The 21,335-nt window shown below is 49.0% G+C and overlaps 1 protein-coding gene across 5 annotated transcripts in view; it reads right to left on the bottom strand.

Annotated features, from left to right (window-relative positions):
- LOC119858198 (dynamin binding protein) overlaps nucleotides 1–21,335 on the bottom strand; it is an 81,594-nt gene that overhangs the window by 30,236 nt on the left and 30,023 nt on the right. For 4 of the 5 annotated variants that reach the window (XM_038408223.2, XM_038408227.2, XM_038408224.2 and 1 more), the window contains 2 exons: nucleotides 17,798–17,920; nucleotides 15,367–17,334 (listed from right to left, as the gene is read on the bottom strand). In XM_038408223.2, the coding sequence (XP_038264151.1) occupies nucleotides 15,367–17,334; nucleotides 17,798–17,920 (2,091 nt within the window). Of the gene's footprint in view, nucleotides 1–8,201; nucleotides 8,469–15,366; nucleotides 17,335–17,797; nucleotides 17,921–21,335 lie in introns of those variants that run through there. The other variant, XM_038408229.2, reaches the window with a different exon arrangement.

Here is a 21,335-nt window from a genome sequence, read left to right on the forward strand (position 1 = left end):
GCCTTCCAGCTCTGGAATTTAAAAAATGTGATGTCCCAAGGACTAACTGATGAGGCACATGGCAGAGAAGGGCTCTGTTAAAGGGAGCTTTGGTCTGAGGCAGTAAATTCAACCACACAAATCAGAGTCCAGTGACTAAAGGATGGGACATAAACCAGAAGCGTCAGCTCAGTTCTTGGAGAGGTGCAGCCCTTGAGTCAGCAGCCAGGTATGGGGAGAAGGCATCAAGCCGTTTGCTCAAGGAGAGGTACACAATTTACTGTAGAATGTGTGATGACTTGACATGTGGCCAATGGGCTAATCTATTTTATGTAATGGTGCCAGCAACTCTAGGGTCTGCCAACCAAAGAGCACTCCTTGTGTGAGTGTGCATGGATGAGTGGGAGAGCCAGAGCCAGCCAGGTTAGAGATATAGTGTACTGGGACATTGCCACATTGGATGGCTCAATTCCCCATTCAAGAAAGCCCGTGTCCTGATGGAAGGAGGCAGGGGTCAAACTGGGACAAAACAGCAAGGTAGTCTGCCTTGAGTGCAGGGACTGGACTAGACGACCTCTCAAGATCCCTTCCAGTCCTACAATTCTATGATTCTTCCAGGCTCCATCCACTCAAGATGCTAGAACAAGACACCACTCAGTGGACAGTGAAGATGTGCTCCAGGGGCAGGGATGCTTTACTAGAATCTGTGGGCTTGGCTGCCCTTCAGTGGGGTTTCATAGATTTATGGAGTCTAAGGGCAGAAGGAACCATTAGATCATCTAGTCTGATTTCCTACATATCACTGGCAATTCATGTTCACGCATATTCAGCCCAAATACTTTAGTTAGATTAAAGCATTTCAGTCCTCAGGAGACTAAACTGTTATGTGGCCACAGGTGGAGACCAGGAGAGACCAAGGTAATACCAATGCCCAAGACACTTGAGACAGCAGGGAACAGATTAGGTGAAGTATGCCCAGATGATCCTAGCAGGCAATTCCTACACATGCTGCAGAGGAAGGTGAAAACCCCCAAGAACCCTGCCAGTCTGACAGGGGTAAAAATTCTTTCCCAGCCCCAAATCTGGTGATCAGATTGACACTGAGCAGGTAACCAAGATAACACCAGCCAACCTCCTAAAACAAAGGATTCTCAGTATCAAGTCACACCACTGATCCACCCCATTCGGGTCCTGCCTCTGGCTGTGGCCAACCTCTGGAGCTTCAGAGGTGAGAGAACAGAGTACATTAGGAAAAAAAAACTTCTTCCTGATCCCTGCAGTTAACCAGTTAATGACATGAAGCATGGGATTTTATTAGAGTTTATAATAATCATCATTATGGTCATTATTATAGCTTATAATGATTGTTATTAAACAATCACTTTGTAAGCCCTTAAAGATAATAAGGTGATAAGGAATAGCCAGCATGGATTTGTCAAAAAACAAATCATGCCAAACCAACTTAATTTCCTTTTTTGACAGAGTTACTGAGCTAGTGGGAAGCAGTAGATGTGATATTTCTTGATTTCAGTGAGGCTTTTGACAGTCCCACATGACATGCTCATAAGCAAACTAGGGAAACATGGTCTACATTGAATTACTATAAAGTGAGTGAACAATTGGTTAAAAGATCATACCCAAAGAGTAGTTATCAATGGTTCACTGTTAAACTGGGAGGGTGTATTTAGTGAGGTGCACAGGGGTCAGTCTTGGGTCATGTACTATTCAATATTTTCATTAATGATAAAGATAATGGAGTGGAGAGTTTGCTTATAAAATCTGAAGGTGACACCAAACTGGGCAGGGTTGCAAGCACTCTGGAGGGCAGGATTAAAATTGGAGGGTTTGACAAATTGGAGGATTGGTCTGAAATCAACAAGATGAAATTCAATAAGGACAAGCGTAAAGCACTTCACTGAAGAAGGAAAAATCAAATGCACAACCACAAAATGGTGAATAACTGGGTAGGTGGCAGTACTGCTGAAAAGGATCTGGGGGTTAGAATGGATCAAAAATTGATGTGGACAAACCGGACAGAATCCAGAGGGGAGCAACAAAAATGATAAAAGATTTAGAAAACCTGACCTATGAGGAAAGGGTAAAAAAAACTGGGCATGTTTAGTTTTGATGAAAGAAGACTGAGGGGGAATATGATAACAGTCTTCAAATATGTTAAGGGCAGTTATAAAGAGGACTGTGATCAATTATTCTCCAGGCCCACTGAAGGTAGGACAAGAAGTAATGGGCTTAATCTGCAGTAAGGGAGATTGAATTTAGATATTGGGAAAAACTTTCTAACTATCAGGGTAATTAAGCTCTGGAACAGGCTCCTAAGGGAGGTTGTGGAATCCCCATCACTGGAGGTTTCTAAGAACAGGTTGGACAAACACCTTCCAGGGATGGTGTAGGTTTACTTGGGCCTTCTTCAGCTCAGGAGGCTGGACTTGTTGAAGTCTCGAGGTCCCTTCCAGCCCTACATTTCTACGATAGTCATTATCATAATGCAGAGCTGCAAGTGTTATGATCACGTTGAGGAGAATGCAGAGCTCCTGTTCTCTTGATACTCCTGAAGGAATAGTCAGGGGGATTCACAGACTCCAAGGCTAGCCTGACCCACCTACCCCACCACAACACACAGGCCATAGAATTTCTCTCAGAAACTCAATTAAAGCATATCTTTACAAAGACCCCGACCAGATGCTTTAAAGACCCCCACCAGACCCCCCCTTCTCCCTGGTAAGCTGTTCCAGTGGTCATTCACCCTCACAGCTAGGAAATCACATCTTATTTCAAGGTTGAATTTGTTTAACTTCAACTTCCAAATATTGCATCTTCTTATGCCTTCGTCAGGAAGGCTGAAAAGCCGCCCAACTCTGAGATCTCTCTTCCAAGGGTCAGGGCCTAGAGCAAAAAGAAAAGGAGGACTTGTGGCACCCTAGAGACTAACAAATTTATTTGAGCATAAGCTTTCATGAGCTACTGTAGCTCATGAAAGCTTATGCTCAAATAAATTTGTTAGTCTCTAGGGTGCCACAAGTCCTCCTTTTCTTTTTGCAGATACAGACTAACACGGCTGCTATTCTGAAACCTGTCAAATAAATTTGTTACTCTCTAAGGTGCCACAAGTACTCCTTTTCTTTTTGTGGATACAGACTAACATGGCTGCTACTCTGAAGCCTAGAGCAGTGATCAAATCCCCTCTGAACCATCTCTTCGATAAGTTTAGACACTCTCCTCAACTCCTGGGGCCTGGCTCCCTTGCTGAGCTCCGCAGGATGGGTTCTTCTTTGGCAGACTGGATTCCCCCTTTGTGGAGCTTAGCTTCCCCCTGGCTCTATGGGTCAGACCAGTATCTCTCCCACACCACCTTCACATGACACTACAATGAGCCGTCACTCACAGCAGATCGACATAACCTCCCTCCCTTTAGTGCTTTGATCAGCAGTGAAATAGTTTACAATGCTGATATTTAAATTATTGTCATTAAGCATCTGAGTTATCCCCTCTAATGATTTGGAGTATCTGTCTGTACATCTTATGAGTTTCAATCACAGAAGTGTAGGACTGGAAGGGACCTCAAGAGGTCATCTAGTCCAGTCCCCTGCCCTCATGGCAGGACTCAGTATTATTTAGACCATCCCTGACAGATGTTTGTCTAACCTGCTCCTAAAAATCTCCAATGATGGAGATTCCACAACTTCCCTAGGCAATTTATTCCAGTGCTTAATCACCCTGACACTTACGAAGTTTTTCCTAATGTCCAAACTAAACAACGCTTGCTTCAATTTAAACCCATTACTACTTCTCCTATCCTCAGAGGTTAACCAGAACAATTTACCTCCCTTCTCCTTGTAACAGCCTTTTATGTACTTGAAAACTGTTATCATGTCCCCTCTCAGCCTTCTCTTCTCCAGACTAAACAAACCCAATTTTTTCAATCTTCCTTCATAGGTCATGTTTTCTAGACCTTTAATCATTTTTGTTGCTTTCCTCTGGACTTTCTCCAATTTGTCCACATCTTTCCTGAAATGTGGCGCCCAGAACTGGACACAATACTCCAGTTGTGGTCTAATCAGCACCACGTGTAGAGCGGAAGAATGACTTCTTGTGTCTTGCTTACAACACTCCTGCTAATATATCCCAGGATGATGTTTGCTTTTTCTGCAACAACAACAAAAAATCAATTTTGGATGATATTGTGAAGCTGTTGCTATGAAAATTACCATACCATGAATGCCCCTGTATGTCTCTCCACTGTGGCCTAGCAAGGTGGAGTCAGTCTTCCCCAGTACTTTACTTTTAACATCCAGTCAATAGTTATAATAATTTTATTAAGATAATGTTGAAATAAAAAAAAATGGTACAGAGTTTAGGCATAGAAGTTTCTGGTTATCAGGGAATAAGGTACAGATTATCAAAGGGTGCGAAGTTCAGTTTAGGAGCGGGTGGCGTAAGGAATACATAATCTGCAATCTCCCCGATTACTAAAGAGTAACTGCATTCTAGGGGAAACCCTGTTTTACCTGACCTCTCAAAGGGAAGAAGGAAAGGGAAAGTAGAAAGTTACCAAACAGAACCCAAGCCATGCACTGCAGCCGAAGAACCCTGGATGACCCAAGCCCAAAGAATGGTCTTGAATGGTGAGGAAACCAAGGCAGGGAATTGGGGGTGGCACTTAATATTGTGTATGATTCTGTGTATTTATCACACTATTAAAGAGCAATAACTTGTTAAGAGTTCTGAGTAAAGTGTCTGGGTGCTATGCTACTCAACTACAATGGGCCGCAGAGGGAGTTAAAATGTAACCCAAAAGGTTCACTCCTTCAATGGGATTCTGGAAAAGGATGTGTTAAATTATTTGGGGTATCTTATGGGTCAGCACTGATATTGGGAGATTAAGGCAGTTGAGCTGAAGGGCTCCATTTCCACGAAGGGGTCGCAGACAGAGTCAGTGACTAGGACATATGCCAGAGAGGTCAAGGGAGGAAAGAGGGCTGCAGCCTGCTGAGACCCAGGGAAGATTAAATACACGGGAGGATCCAGAAGCTTGGATTCCCCTCCTAGCAGTCTGGTTGGTGGTAGGCAGAGGGAGCCCAACCAGACTGGTGACATCTCCCTGAATGGGACAGTTGCTACTGCTTCAAGCTGTCTGTAAACTCAGGGAGGCAGAATTGAATCAGCTATATTCAGGCCATGTTCTGAATGTTTGCTTCACAACCATAAGGGCTACAGACTTTTTAATGAAAGCAAAGATTCTGGAACATAAGATGGCAGCCTCAGAAAAAAGGACCAGTGTTGACTTGGAGCAGATTCAATTCAAGAGAGACAGGGACTGAGGGACAAATTCCCTTAGAAGTGACTCCGCTTCCAACAGAGGGAGAGAGCCCTGGGAGAGGACCCACAGTTGGGCAGACAGACAGGTTCTGTTGTCAGGGGCCCAGGCAGCAGTGAGCGTAAAGACTGAGAGGCTGTCATGAGCTACAGATCGTCTACTAGAATAATTCATGACCCACAATTTTGAGAAGGGGGGCACAAAAATCACCCCAAAAGGAGGAGAGTGGGACCCTCACCTGCTGATCCTGAAAAGGGGGAAGTTTGTAGGGAACTGTAGTCCATTGTAAGAAGCCCAGACAACACAGTGAGGGGCATGGTGTAAGCTAAAAGAAAAGAACAGAGAGGAGTTCAAGGGGATGGGCTCCACCTCCAACCAAGCAAGCCAGGCAGCTGCCAATGAGAAGCAAGATACTTTGGGAGGATATGGGGAAAGTGGGTAGGAGCTGGTGGGGAGGGAAGGGATTGTTGGAATCTGATGGGGCTGGAGAGGCACTAGCAAAGCTGCATGTCCTGTAGTAGGGAGAAGTCCAGCAGTAAGTAACACTGTCCCCACAGGGGCAGGATGGGGGTGACAAGGTAATGGAATTTCAGCCGGAAGAGGGCCACAGAGTGAACACTGCTACAAAGACCTAAGGCAGGCTCCAGCCACATTCCTCCTCCCCTAGGATGAACAGCATCAACATGTACACACTATCTTGCAAACTAAGTCCTAGTTTGCTACCAGTACTCTAAAATACATCTCATGCCTTGGTATCTCTCAGCTGTTCCCGCTTCCCTGGACTTTGTTTACTCTAGGAAAAAAATCAAAGGCCTAATTCACCTGCAGTGCAGGTATTAGTATAGACGGGGTTTAGGCATTTTTACCACTCTCTTGTCTAACACTCAGCTCACATGAGCCTTACGGTTGGCTGTCCAAGCCCGTCACCTCTGTTTGAAATCAGAGTTTTCCTTCTCCTAGGTGAGTGCCTGCTCTCTTTCTAACCCTGCTGGGAGTAAACGCACGCAGGCCCTCTCTGCACTACAGCCTGTGCCGTAACTCCCACAGGTCAGCACTTTCCCCACAGAGCCACAGCAGGGCTTCTACCTCCAAGGGAGCAGCAGGGCTCCAATAGTTTCCCCAAGAGCAGTAGCCACATTCTCCAGAGCTTAGCCATGCTCTTGCTCTCCCAAGGCTCTGGGTTAGTTCTTTCCTTGGCTCCTCCCCATTTAGCATCAGTTGTGCTGCTGCCCTTTGAACACTCCTCCATTGTAATCTCCCTGCCTTCCCCGCCCTAGAGAAGCTGCAGGCACAAGAAGGTTCCATGCAAACGACAGAGCTCCAGGCAACTGTGAGCTCAGGAATGCAAACAACAGAGCCTGCTCTCCCAACTGCCTCCAGAGAACAGATTCCACAGGACACAAGCCGGTAGCTTGCTGCAGCCTGCAGCCCTGAGAGCTCCGACCAAGTTCCTACTCATTCTGATGGCTGGAAAGGAGATCCTGACAGAAGATGTAATATGAACCCAGATTCTCAAACACCCCTGCAGTTCCAACAGGGTGCTTCACTAATCAAGCGCAGTTCCCTGCATCCCCCAAGAGGGCAGCTCTAGCCCCAGCAGATGTGCCCCTCTTATGTCCTCCCTCCCACCCCACCCCGCACACACACACTCACTATCCTGCTCTCAAGCAGGAAACTAAATCCCAGCAGGGCTGTTGTGCCCAAATCAACAACAGATATCAAAGAACAGCAGGATAATCCATTCAGCAGCTATGCAGCCTGCACCCTCCAGCTGTGAATTTAAACCTCACAAACTATGCAGTCAGTACTTGGATGGGATAGTCTAGGGAAAGTTTAGGCGCTGCAGAATATGGAGTTGATGGCTGCCATAAGCAAGGGGCATTCCTCCCTCTGATATCAGTGACCAGCTCACTACCAGGGATAGCTAGGCTGATAGGTGTCATCTTTTGAAATTCAAGACCACATCCCTGATCTCTCATGGTCATTAAAAATCCCTCCTCTTGGGGAAGTGTCATAGGATCAGCCCTGGTGTCTTTGCCCAGTGGAATTCTGAAAGGTGGTATTTGCCCTCCCTACATTTCCAAATGGATACAAAATCTTTCTTCCCTTCCTATCTCAAACTGCTGCATAGCATGATTGCTATGAACTGCTGTTAAATAGCTGTCAGGTTCCACCCAGGGAGGGCTGCATGGCAGAGTTGGGGTGTGGTTCCTAGATACAGTTACTGAAGCAGGCTGGAAGCCAGTAGGGTGAAGCACTATAGAAATGGAAGATTATCAGATTAAATACCCAGCGAGTCATAAATCACCACCAGCTGAATGCAGCCAGGAGTCAATCAAAGGTTAGAAGGAATGGACAAAGCAGGGTCATAGCTTGCGACCTACCAAAAAAATGAAAAGCAGAAATGTGGTCTAGCAATCTGTGCAGGGGGCTGGAAGCCAGGACTCCTGAGTTCTAATCCTAGTTTTAATCCTAGATGCATCCGATGAAGTAGCTGTAGCTCACAAAATCTTATACTCAAATAAATGTGTTAGTCTCTAAGGTACCACAAGTACTCCTATTCTTTTTGTGAATACAGACTAAAACGGCTGCTACTCTGTATCCTAGTTCTGAATCTGACCCAGTAACTCTGGGGAAAGTCCCTTCCTCCCTCTGCCTCCGGCAATGATTCAGACTCTCAGTGATGGTTATTTAACATTTGTAATATGCTATTGAAAATGTAATTCACTCATAGGCTGTTCTCACCATGTTATTCGCTGTGCAAAGTATTACTACAGCTCATGGCAGGGGGCTAGTCTCACTGGTAGCTCTGGTGTTGGGATGAGGAGAAGTGCAAAAATCCCTTACACGCTGTGTCCCAAGCTAATTCCCCACCAATTTTGTTTTGTACCTTGCTTTTCCTTCCTGGTCCGTACAAACTCGCAGTGCCTCAGGGCACTCGGGGCTGTCCGCCTGTAACAGCTGTTCCGCTGCCAGGACTCTGCACCACTTGCTCGCTCAGCCTCATGCTCCCAGGTCCGGCTCCAGTCTGAATGCTCCATACGTTTCCTTGAGTATCCATCTCCCAAACTCTCCAAATCCAGCTGCCTGTGCTTTGTGGTCACTTCCTCTGGCTCCCCAAAGCCACTGTATTCCACATCCCAAGTCCTGGGCTCTCTGCTCCAGAGTTCTGGGCCCAGATTAGACACCTCACAATTTTCACTGATTCCAGCCAGATTCCTACAATCCATAACACAACTCTTGGATTTCCTACAGGCCTCAAAGTCCTCGTTTAAATTCCTGAGGCCTATATTCGGGCCTTCCCACTTCCTGTAGCCCCCAGAGTCTACATCCATGATATACTGTCTTTCTGTCTCCCTAGAATCTCTGTCCCCATCTGCTCTCCTGTGGTCCGTATACTGAACACATCCCTTTCTATAACCCCCATAGTCTTCATCCTTTTTATAGCGACTATCTGTCTTCCTATACTCCTCATCTGCTCTCCTGTGGTCCATATACTTAGTATCATCTTTTCTGTAATCCTCATAGTCCCCATCTGCTCTCCTATCCATATACTGAATAACTCCCTTCTTATGATCTCCATAGTCTACATCCTCTCTATACTGTCTTTCTGTCTCCCTAGAATCTCTGTCCCCATCTGTTTTCCTGTAGTCCGTATACTGAACACCTCCCTTTCTATAACCCCCATAGTCTTCATCCTCTTTATAGTGACTATCTGCTCTCCTACAGTCCATATACTTACTATCATCTTTCCTGTAATCCTCATAGTCTCCATCTGCTCTCCTGTGATCCATATACAGAATAACTCCCTTCTTATCATCTCCATAGTCTACATCCTCTCTATACTGTCTTTCTGTCTTCCTAGAATCTCTGTCCCCATCTGCTCTCTTGTGGTCCATATACGGAATACCTCCCTTTCTATTACTCTCATAGTCTTCATCCTCTTTATATTGGCTATCTATCTTCCTATAAACCTTATCTGCTCTCCTACGGTCCATATACTTGGTATAATCTTTCCTGTAATTCTCATAGTCCCCATCTGCTCTCCTGTGATCCATATACCGAATAAGTCTCTTCTTATAATCCCCATAGTCTTCATCATCCCTATACTGGTTTATTACCTTTCTGGAATCCCCACAGTCACGCTCCACTCTCCTACGGTCCATATACTGACTTTCTCCCTTCCTATAATCCCTGTAGTCCCCATCTACTCTCCCATGCTCCATATACTGACTTTCTCCCTTCCTATAATCCCTGTAGTCCCTATCTACTCTCCCATGCTCCATATACTGGCTTTCTCCCTTCCTATAAGGCCCACATTCTCTGTCCAGTGACTGGGAGTCCACATACTGCCCTTCTCCTCTGTATTTGTCATTCCAGCCATGGTCTCTGCGGAACTTGTCCATCTCAGTGATGTCCCCTCTCTTCAGAATGCTGCAATCCTCATATTCCCAGCTGAGGAGCCTGGGCTCCTGCTTTGGAACTTCGGACCCGTTTCTTGCCCTGGGGTAGGTGCACATGTTTCTCTTGGCGTGCAGAGTGCTCAGCCCTGGTCAGCTCCAAGACCCCAGGCCCAGCCTTAGGGCCCGGCCTGCAGTCACCTCTCTCCAGCACTCCAGGACTCTTCCTGAGTAACTCCTGATGCTCTCTTCTGAAACTCTCTGCCTGAAATTCACTTGTGAGACTTTAACCTTCATACCCAATCAGCAGCCAGCTCCAGCCTCTCCCACCTGCTGCCCGAGGTAATTAGTAACCAGCCTTCTGTGAGCTGGGGCTGCAGATTGGATGGGCCTGCCCTGCCCAAACCGGCTTCTCTGCTTTGTTATGTTGAAAGAGGCAGCCAGCGACCTCTCCGCAGGGCCCTGCAGGCTGCTCAGAGGCAGGGAGGAGCTGGAACTGGGGTGTGAGGTAGCCTCACACTGAGAATAGCCCACACCCGCACCCCACTCTGCCCCCCCCCGACAGAAAAAGAGAAACAAGCAGGGCCAGAGGAAATCACAGACCAGTTAGCTCCTGTGGAGCCCTCCACAAATGAGGGTAGCAACCCTCTCCCACATATTCCCCAGGGCTCTCCCTAGTTCTCCCCGGCCAAACTCCAGGGGGTTGCCCTAGGCTCCTCCTTAACTACCTCACCCACAGAGCAGAGTCATCAGCTGCCAGTACAGAGATGAGGAGCAATCAGGCAGCACAAAGCTCTTCCTGCAGGGCTGTCCTGGAGTTCTGATGTAACATGTCGCCTGCAGTTGTTATAGCACTGAACTGGGTAGTGTCTAAGGCTATATCTACATTAGAGACCTTGCAACAGCACAGCTGTACGGCTGCAGCTGCACCACTGTAAGGCCTCCCGTGTAGCCACCTTATACCAACGGGAGAGAGCTCTCCCGTCAACATAATTAAACCATCCCCCACAAGTGGCGGTAGCTATGTTAGCAGGAGAGCGTCTCCCACCAAAATACCACCCTCCACACCGGCACTTCTGTCAGTGTAACTTACGTCACTCAGGAGGGTGTTTTTTCACACTGTTGAGTGACATAAGCTATATCAACAAAAGTACTAGTGCAGACACAGTCCGTCAGTCACACACAGTGAGAGCTGCCCCGTTCAAGGCCCAATCTCTCCCTTCCTCCAAGTTAATGACTAACATATTTTCTCCTGCTCTGGCTTCCCAAAGGGAATGTTTTTAACATGGCTGGGCCCTTCTCCGGGATTCCTCCTGCCCTACCCTGGAGATGACCAAAGACTTGGGCGGCTTGGAATAAGCTCTGCCCTGCTCACTCTAGTCTGCATCAAGCGCCAATTAATGCGGCATCCCAGGGGGTCATTCCTGCCATGGTGGGTGGTCTTTCACCAACAGGCTGGTCTGTGAGGCAATGTGAGCTTCTCCAACTGAACTGAGGTAGCTACTGCTTGACATGTCATCCATCTTGAATTGTTGCTCCTGAAGAACTACTGGCCTGCCGGGGGACAACAGAGCTGTGCTAGGTCGGCCATGTTCATTCCTTCTCAATAGCTCTCACTGAGGCTATGCCTATACTAGAGATCTGTACCGGCTGCATGGCTGTAAGGTCTCCCGTATAGCTATGCCGATGGACGAGAGCTCTCCTGCTGGCATAATTAAACCACCCCCAAGGAGCAGCAGTAGTACTCTCCCGCCAACATAGCGCTGTCTGCACCGGCGCTTCTGTCAGTAAAACTTATGACACTCGGGGGGTGGGTTTTTCACCCCCCTGACCAACAAAAGTGCTGCTGTAGACATAGCCATAGGGTTCAGATGTTTCCTTACTGGCCTTGAGCAGCTGGGAGAAGCTTGGGTCCAGGATGCAGGGACTTCCTTTTGTGACTCCCACTGCAGGATAGACCCAGTTCTGACATGGCAGGTGCTGGTCATGGGGCCAGACAGGCCGCTTCAGATTCATCTGCAATCTTCAGTCCTGCATTGGATTTGGCAGAGTGGGAGGCAGAGCTATTTATCTTCCACCTGAGAGTGGTATCTGGTGCCTAGCACTGTAGTATCTGAGTGCCTTCCACATCGAATTGACAGCAAAAGAAGAGACTCCAGTGGACTCGATGGAGTCTCTGGCTCTTCTCTCTTTTCAGGATGAAAACTCTGCCTCAGAGAGGGGTTTGGGTTATTTTATTGTATTGTATTGTAAATATATTAATTTACTTTTATTTTTTAAAGTTGATTTGTTTCAAGGTTTTTGTTTGTTCGAGGATGGCGGGGTGTTTGGGGTAAAAGGGGGTGTCCACGTTAATGAAAGCTCCAGTGTGATACACTTTCTCTGGCCCGTTCTACTTAGGGGTTGGGCTGCTCTTTTTCAAGGCAGAGGGAGCTGCAGCCACCAGCCTGGAGGTGATGAACATGTCAGCTGCCAGGGCCTGGTCTTCATTCAAGAAGAATGGACAGAATCAACCTGCCAGATGGAGATGGTTTTAATGAATACTGAGACAGGGTCAGTCTGGGTACTACAGTAACTACTGGATGGTGATGCCCCCAACTGAGGAGAGATGGAGATGGTTAACAGCTCCTCAGAGCAATTGCTTATTCTGATTGGTATAACTTAGGTCTTTCCTAGACTTAGTTTAGCCCAGCTGCTCCTCAGGCACACTACAATCTTCCTCTGGCCCTGCATTACCTGGGAGATGTTGGGGTCTGCTCTGGACACAAGGATCCATACAGCAGTGTTCTACTGGCATACTGCTGACACCACCATCTTTGGGAGTGGTTTCCAGAAGCTCGGAGAGACACAACACAGCCGAATACCCAGAGAGAGGAGGAGCACAACAGCTGCACATCAGAACCGTGTGGGACCGGTTGGGAGGGAATGAACAAGGCCCACACAGCGCAGTTCTGTTGCCCAGGCAGGACAGGTAGGCCGGTCAACAGTATTTCAGGAGCAATACTGCCAAGGCAGACAATAGGTCAAGTAGTAGCTGCTTCGGCATCTCATCTGTTTCCACTGTCAGGAGGTCATAGGTCCTCAGTGTGGCCAGCATGGCTCTGGTTCCATGGCCTGGCCTAGACCCAGCTGGAAGGGATATAGGGCCTCAGCAGAGGCAGGAGCTGTTGGAATCAGTTCCCTGCCACCACCTTGACAGTTGTGCCAGGATGGGGTGGTCAGTGCCAGGGCAGGTGTTTGTAAGGACCTTGGCAAGAAGGGCTAGAATTCAAGGACTTTTAGACTTGAAATCACACGAAGGTTTCTAACCATCAGAGGAGTGAAGTTTTGGAATAGCCTTCCAAGGGAAGCAGTAGGGGCAAAAGATCTATCTGGTTTTAAGATTCTACTTGATAAGTTTATGGAGGAGATGGTATGATGGGTTAATGGGATTTTGGTAAGTAATTAATCTTTAAATATTCAGGGTGAATAGGACTAATCCCCTGAGATGGGATATTAGATGGATGGGATCTGAGTTACCCAGGAAAGAATTTTCTGTAGTATCTGGCTGGTGAATCTTGCCCATATGCTCAGGGTTTAGCTGATCTCCATATTTGGGGTCGGGAAGGAATTTTCCTCCAGGGCAGATTGGAGAGGCCCTGGAGGTTTTTTCGCCTTCCTCTGTAGCATGGGGCATGGTTGACTTGAGGGAGGCTTCTCTGCTCCTTGAAGTCTTTAAACCATGATTTAAGGACTTCAGTAGCTCAGACATAGGTGAGGTTTTTCATAGGAGTGGGTAGGTGAGATTCTGTGGCCTGTGCTGTGCAGGAGGTCAGACTAGATGATCAGAATGGTCCCTTCTGACCTTAGTATCTATGAATCTAAGGACAATGGGCCAGGGCATCTGCCAGAGGATTTTGGTAATTTCTGTCATCAGAAGGGCCAGGTGTTCCCTTGCTGACCTTGAGCACCTGGGAGAGGCCTGGGTCCAGGCTGCAGGGGCTCCCTTCTATGCCTCCCTCTGCAGGACAGACCCAGTTCTGACATGGCAGGTGCTGGTCATGGGTCCAGATAGGCTCTTTCAGGTTCATTTGAGCTTGAGCAATGTCCCTCATCAGGAGGGGACTAACACTGTACTTCTGGAGAAGGATCTTCCAGTCACAGTCACTGCCATGGCACAGGTTCAACTAGATCCCTCCCCTCTCCAGGACAGTGGGGCTCTCACCTCGTCCTTGGGGAAACAGTGGGAAATATTCCCTCGGTTTCAGCATCACACCAAATCATCTCTCCCTCTCCGGTGCTTTGCAGGCTGTTATCCTCTCTCCCGCAACCGAGTTACATGGATTTATTCACTTTTAATCAAGGCCCCATGTGCTCTGAACCAGACATACCTAAATTCTGCAGCTAGAACCCTGCATTCTGCACCCTGGCAACAGGAGGTTTGTGGCAGTTTCATTTAAAAGATAGAATGGAGATCTGTAATTAATTCAGTAAAGAATGCAGACCCCCCAGCAGCAGGTCTAGTGCTATTTGTTCTGATGGTGGATCCAAACGAGCGTATGCTGTGCCCATGGTTTCAGTGGCCACCAGTGTTTGTACTGCTAAGACAGCTGATTGTAGAAACACTAACGGGGGTGATGGGGCACCTGGAAGGAGAGAGAGGTGCTGTGTGGGAGAAGCACATGGGTCAGATGTTTCTGTTAAAATGGTCAGTAGTGAAACAGTTAACAATGTTGATATTTAACTCACCATCTTTATGTTTCAGAGACAACACCCCACTGAGAGAAATGGGGAAGGTCTCCCCTCTTAGAGCAACTGTTACAGGTTCTTTGCAAGCTCAGGCAGATATCATTGCACCAGTTACTCTCAAGTCACATGTTTAAGCTTTTCTTGACCATCATAAGCATGGGAGAGTTATTTTTTCCAATGGAAGCTGAAATTCTGGACTCCACAGAATGGCAGATGCATGGGACCCTGGCTTTAGTCTTTCCCACTAACTTAGCTCAGGTTCACTGTTCTTCTCTACATACTCTGATTTGTCTGGCACGGAGAGGTCCAGAGCGGAACACAACTTCCCATGGCTCTGGAGCTCCCTCTCAGGCAGGAGCCCTTCAGCAAGCCTAGTGCCAGAGCTAGCCAAAAGCTGCCACCTCTCTCTCCACAGACACTGTCTGATCTGCTGTTTCCAGGAGAGATCACCACTCTCTAAGGCAACTCTGGACCTGCTGCTTCCCTCACAGCAGACAAGGGGAGAGAGGGTGGGATGCAGGGACCATATTATTCCTGAGAGAGAGGGCAGGGCAGGGTAGCACCAGCAACAGCCCTGACTGGTGATGGGGATGGGAAATGGAGAGGGAGAAGGACAGGAGGGAAACAGGGATGAGGAGTGTGAAGGGGGAGCAGTACAAGGGGAGGAGTGGAGAAGGTGAGTCTGAGGGACATAGGGAAGGATGACCAAAGGGGGTGTCAAAAGAGGGGGAGATGGGGGAACAGGGAGGGGGCATTGGGAGAACTTAATGAAAATTAGTATAAGAACAACTCTGACAAAAATAGACAAACTTCAGAACTCAGAAGGAAAGAGAAGGAACCAGTTGCCACAGCGGCCAGGACCCCTGTGACACAGAGAAAGGGCCAGTACCTCCCACACCCTGATTTCCAGGGCTGCTGCAGTCTCACCTCTCAGCTCCTGCAACTCTGCATTGAGGCTTTTGATGTTGGAGTCACAGAAATCCAGGTTCTCCAGGGTCTCTGATCTCACCAGCTCATCCTGCTGCTCCTCCAGCATCGAGTTCAGCTCAGCTCGAGTCTTGCCATAAGCCTCCAGGTCTTGTTCCACCTCCCGGATCCTTGTCAGCAGAAAGGGGCACTGACGTGCAGCTGCCCCAACTAAATCCCCCTGGCTCGCCGCTGCCCGTGGCTCCTGCCTGGGCTGGCTTCTGTGCTGAAGCTGTGGAGAGGCCATGTTCCTCCTCTGCCTGCTTGGAGGAGGGAGAGGGGCTGGCCGGGAGGGCCGCACTGAGAAGGAGGGAGAAACGGCTGGGGCTGGGGCATTGGGGCGGGGAGGTGGAGGCCTTAGGCCTTTCCTCCTCTCTGGCAGCCTCCAATGGGGGGTACACTCTCGGGAGCCACACACAATGTCCTTCTCTGAACTGTAGTCCAGGATGGAGAAGTGGCGGGAGACCTTCTTGTCCGACTCAGCTCCAGAGCTAGTCACGCTCTTCTCAAATTGTGCCAGCTGCTCTGTCAGCTTGGAGTCGAGGTCAGTGCAGCTGTCTCCATGCAGCATGGGTGAGGGCCGGTCTGTTCGGGCACCAGGCCATGTATCCAGGCCCTCATGGGCACCACTGAAGCTGGAAGAGCGGGATTTAGATTTCTGCCTTTGATCTTCCACCCAGCTGGCCAGGTCCTGGAAAAGGGTGCTCCTCCAACCTTCTCCGGGCTCAGCTGCAGCCCAGCTGCTGGGAGGAGGGAAGACTTGGCTCCTGCTACTGCGCAGGGGGGAGCGTGGTGCCCATGGCGGCACACTGGGACTCTCTCCCTCCCTCTCTGGTGAAGGAGGGATGTCCAAGGGCCATTGCAAGGCCCCAGGGCTCTGGCTGGGTTCCAATTCAACCGCCTGGCAACGGGGTTTGCTCTTTGGCTGGGGAGGGAGCTGAGGGGTGGGGAAAATGCCATTGATAGCCTTTGCAGAGTCAAAGGGGAGGGAGCCCACTGTGTCCTTGGGAAGGGGTCCCTGGAGCTCTGTGGTGGGAGGGTGCCCTTCCAAGGATGCAGACTTGCACTGTCCAACCCCAGCATCAGAAGGACCCTCTGACCTCACTGGTGTTTGGGACAAAGTTGTACTGGACTTCCCTTCAACATGGTGTGAGCCCCAGGCACTCAGGTCTTCCTCTTCCTCCCCTTGCAGGGGAAGGACCCCAACGCAGGCACTTGCTGGGTCCTGATGGATGGCCATTCCACAGCTGCCTTCTTCCTGCGACTTCCCAGTGCCCCTCTTTTCCCTACAGGGAGCAGAGCCCTCCAACCTCACAAACCGGTGAGGAAAAATGCCACGTCTCCCCCTCAGCAAGCCCTCCAACCAGCCATCTTCCAGTGCCCCCACAATCTGGATTCTGTCTCCCACATCAAAATCCAGCTCCTGGGGCTCCAGCGCTTGGAACTGATAGAGTGCAATGCCATACGTGCCCAGCATCTTCTCACTCCCTTCCTGCCCGCCCTCCTCCTCGGGGGGCATGTCTGCAACGCCATTAACACTGTAACTCTCGGAGGGCCCTGGCTCCTCTGGGCCACCTGTCACTCTCAAGGGACCCAGCAGCTCCACGAAACCCTCTGGGAAAATCCCGCTTCGACCTCCCAGTTCCCCTGTGAACCAGCCAGGCTCAGGGATATCAACAATGGTGATCACATCCCCTTCCCTAAAGTCCAGCTCCTCCTCCAGCTGGGCAGAGAGGCTCATTAAGGCTCGGGCTTGGCCCAGTGAGTCAGCAGGCACCTCCAGGACAGTGCTCTGAGACAGCCGGCGGCCCCAGGGCGAGAGGCAAAGCTCTCGCACACATGAGGATGGGAAGAAGCCCCTGGAGCCCCAGCAGCTTCTACCCTGGAGCCAACTGGAGGCTGGGGAGCCACTCAGGATCACCAGGTCTCCTGGGAGAGAATGAGAAACACAGGGTCAGGGACTCACCCCCATGGCAATTTCTGAGTCCTTCCCCACTCCCCTTCCAGGCCTGGTCACTTCCTTCGCCAGCCCAGCCATGTAGAGTGCAGTGGTGGGGCACCTGCGGCGCATGTATATGGTATTGGCCCAGCCCCACAGAGACACCAGGGTTGGGAGAGGCCACCTGTAGACCACCCCAGTGCAGCGCATGTGTATTGGGGGGCGGGGCAGGACATGCAGAACTCTGGACAGAGGGTACAAAGCTGGCCCGAGTCCCGCAGGTGCACAGGGGCAGGAGCACAAGGCAGCCTGTGGTCCTAGAATCCACAGCTGTTAGGAAACCCCTTCTCAGCTGCTCTAGGTTCCCTCTGTTTCCCAAGGCACATGAGTGGCAGACAGGGACAGGACAGGGGACCGGAAGGGCAGGAACCAAAGGGAGGGAGCAGAAGTTACCTCTCTGCAGGGACAGGCTCCCCGGCTCCTGGGACGTGAAGTCATTAGTGCAGACAAACAGCTTCTCCCCTTGCTTCACACTGGGAATATCCACTGCCTCCACAAAACTGCTGGGAAACTGCCCTAGAACGAAACGCAGTTGTCAGCACATGGTCACCCCTTCCCCAGGGGACCAGACTGTCTCCCCCATTCCCAACTCCTCTAAGATCCACCTCGCCCCCCCCATCACCACCCAGCCTCCCCCGGGATCTACCTCGCCTCCAGCCCCATTATCACTCATACTCTTCCCTCCTCTGTGCAGGAAAGAGTCCCACCCCTCCCCAGGATCCCCTCTGGTTGGCTCCATGGACCACAGGAATGACCATGGGTTTGGAAGTCAGGCGCTCTTGAGGATTTCTGAAAATGTTGTTATTTATTAGTTTTTAAAGAAAAATACAGTACCCTCCACCCTGCATGCCCAACAGACCAACCAATACCCCAGGGCAATGAGCAGCCCACCTGAATTACTGTGACCTCACTGTCACCAACACCCAGACAGGGAAAGCAAATATATAACCTTTAGCCTCCATCTTCTGTCTTATGACAGGGAAGCCCCATGTCAGGATCAGGATGTATTGGTTATAAAGAGACGCCCCACTCCTGCAATCGGACCTGCCCCCTGGGGTGCTGCACACACAGATCAGATGGCAAGACTCGGGCTGTAAGCTACAAAGCGCTATGGTCATGAAAAACGCATCACGGACAGTGAAATCTGGTCTTTTGTGTGCTTTCACCTTATACTCTACAGATTCCATGGGGTAGGCCAGCTTTTCTCAAATTGGGGATCCTGACCCAAAAGGGAGTTGCAGGGGGTTGCAATGTTATTTTAGGGGATCACGGTATTGCCACCCTTACTTCTGTGCTGCCTTCAGCGCCCCGCCGGCAGCAGCACAGAAGCATGGCAATACCATACCATGTCACCCTCACTTTTGTGTTGCTGCCTTCAGAGCTGGGCAGACAGAAAACGGTGGCTGCTGACGGAGGCCCAGCTCTGAAGGCAGCAACGCAGATTATTATACTATGCTAGCCTTACTTCTGCACTGCTGCTGGTGGCGGCTCTGCCCTCAGAGCTGGGTTCCCGACCAGCAACTGCCACTCTCCAGCTGTCCAGCTCTGAAGGCAGCGCAGAAGTAAGCGTGGCAATACTGCAACCCCTACTACAATAACCTTGCAACCCCCTCACAACTCCTTTTTGGGTCAGAACCCCTACAATTACAACACTGTGAAATTTCAGATTTAAACAGCTGAAATCATGAAATTTACAATTTTAAAAATCCTATAACCATGAAATTGACCAAAATGGACCATGAATTTGATAGGGCCCTACATATATTGCACCAATAGTTTGCAATTCCGTAGGACAGGTTAGCAACATCTCCAGTGTTGAGTCAGGTACTCAGATACTACGGTGAGATATGGCTCCGATACCGACAGGCTGATTACCATGATGAGGAAAACTGCCATGTACAGATGCTCTGGTAGCCAGTAAAGTTGGGCTTACATATTTTTTTCTGGAAAAATCACAGGGATAATGAGCTGGATGCTCTTTTGATGTCCTGACATGGTTCTTCCCAATTCAGTGTAATTCAGTGTGTCACTATCCTTAATCTGCAGCGCCAGTGGCCTAATATGCATCCAAGTTCTAATCCAGGCTCTGCTGCTGACTTCCTAGACCAAGTCTGTTCCCTGCTCTCTGCCTGGGTTTCCCTACCCATAGATGGAAATAATAATCCTGCTGTGTCTTACACCAAATTGTGAGGCTTCATTAATTAATTTCCATACCGTGTTAAGTATTATTATGGGTTGGTTGCAGCCTCTCCATTCTAAAGGTCTATTTTAGGCCCCCTATAACTTTTGGTTTGGAAAATTAATTTGAAAATAGCCAGATTTGTTCAGAGAGAAAGAAGGAAATTCAAATGGTTTAAAGTTACAAGTCATTAAGAATTAGCCTGATTGACTTTTGTCTGTTTCTTCATCTTTGAGCTCTCAGGACACATCTGGTTACTGCCCCTTCACACTCTGCACAGCCATATCTCTTTAAGAATGCGGGCCCAAGGAAAAAAATATTGTGATTAAGTATATGTGGTGATTTTCCTTGTAGATGGTTTGGGGCCAATTGTGTCAGTAGAAGCAGGAGCAGGCTGACTATGTGTGCATTCATGTGCACACATATTGCCCTCTGTTGGCCACCTGAGGCCTAGAGAGAAGAAAAGGGTTCTTCTGCAGATTCGTGTTAATGTTGACCTTTGTTTTTTAGCCCAAGTGGCAGAGGTCTGCATGTTTGGAGCTATAGGACCAGGACTCTGGGTCTCTGCTCTGTTCCAAAGGAGGCAAAGTAGCCTCTCCAAAGTTAAGGCTGCAATCACAGTCCTATTCTAAGTTTGATTTGAGCCCACTTTGTAACTAGACGAGAACAATTGTCACATTTTGAGGTGATCTGGTTCCCATCTGACTGAGAGCTCGAATGCTCTCTCAATATTGTTATTACACCGTTGAAATTACGAGTTTAAAATGGCCCTTTATGGGAATTTTGGAGCTTCCAATCTTTCTTTATGTCCTTTCAGGAGCCCAATGAAATCACATTCCATCCTGAGCCAGATAGGTCCAGATACTGGCCCATGGGAGAGGGAGTTTTCAGGAGCAGAAATAGGTGGATGTTGAAGAGACTGTCATGGAGAGGCAGAAGGGCCCAGTGGGCAGGGCACTGGACCAGAGCTCCGGAGACTCGGGGTCTGTTTCTGGTTCTGACACTGACCTGCAGGTCGCTTCCCCTCTCTGTGCCTTTGTTTCCCTCCCACCCTTTCATTGCCTTGTCCAGTAGACCTATAAGGGCAGGGACCGTCTCTCTCACTATGTGTTGTACAGCACCTAGCTCTCATCTGCTTAGGATTTATCTGCACTCAGCGCTACTGAAAAACAAACAAAAACAAGAACAAGGACTGTTTAAGACTCGACATGAAGCTGATGGGCAACATTTTGAGCATCATAGATTCATAGATACTAAGGTAAGAAGGGACCATTCTGATCATCTAGTCCGACCTCCTGCACAGCGCAGGCCACAGAATCTCACCCACCCACTCCTATGAAAAGCCTCACCCATGCCTGAGCTATTGAAGTCCTTAAATCATGGTTCAAAGACTTCAAGGAGCAGAGAAGCCTCCCTCAAGTCAACCATGCCCCATGCTACAGAGGAAGGCGAAAAACCTCCAGGGCCTCTCCAATCTGCCCTGGAGGAAAATTCCTTCCCAACCCCAAATATGGCAATCAGCTAAACCCTGAGCATATGGGCAAGATTCACCAGCCAGATACCCAGGAAAGAATTTTCTATAGTAACTCAGATCCCATCCATCTAATATCCCATCTCAGGGGATTTGGCCTATTTACTCTGAATATTTAAAGATCAATTACTTACCAAAATCCCATTATCCCATCATACCATCTCCTCCATAAACTTATCGAGTAGAATCTTAAAGCCAGATAGATCTTTTGCCCCCACTGC

The sequence above is a fragment of the Dermochelys coriacea genome, chromosome 7, assembly GCF_009764565.3.
Source record: "Dermochelys coriacea isolate rDerCor1 chromosome 7, rDerCor1.pri.v4, whole genome shotgun sequence".
NCBI classification, from domain to species: domain Eukaryota; kingdom Metazoa; phylum Chordata; order Testudines; family Dermochelyidae; genus Dermochelys; species Dermochelys coriacea.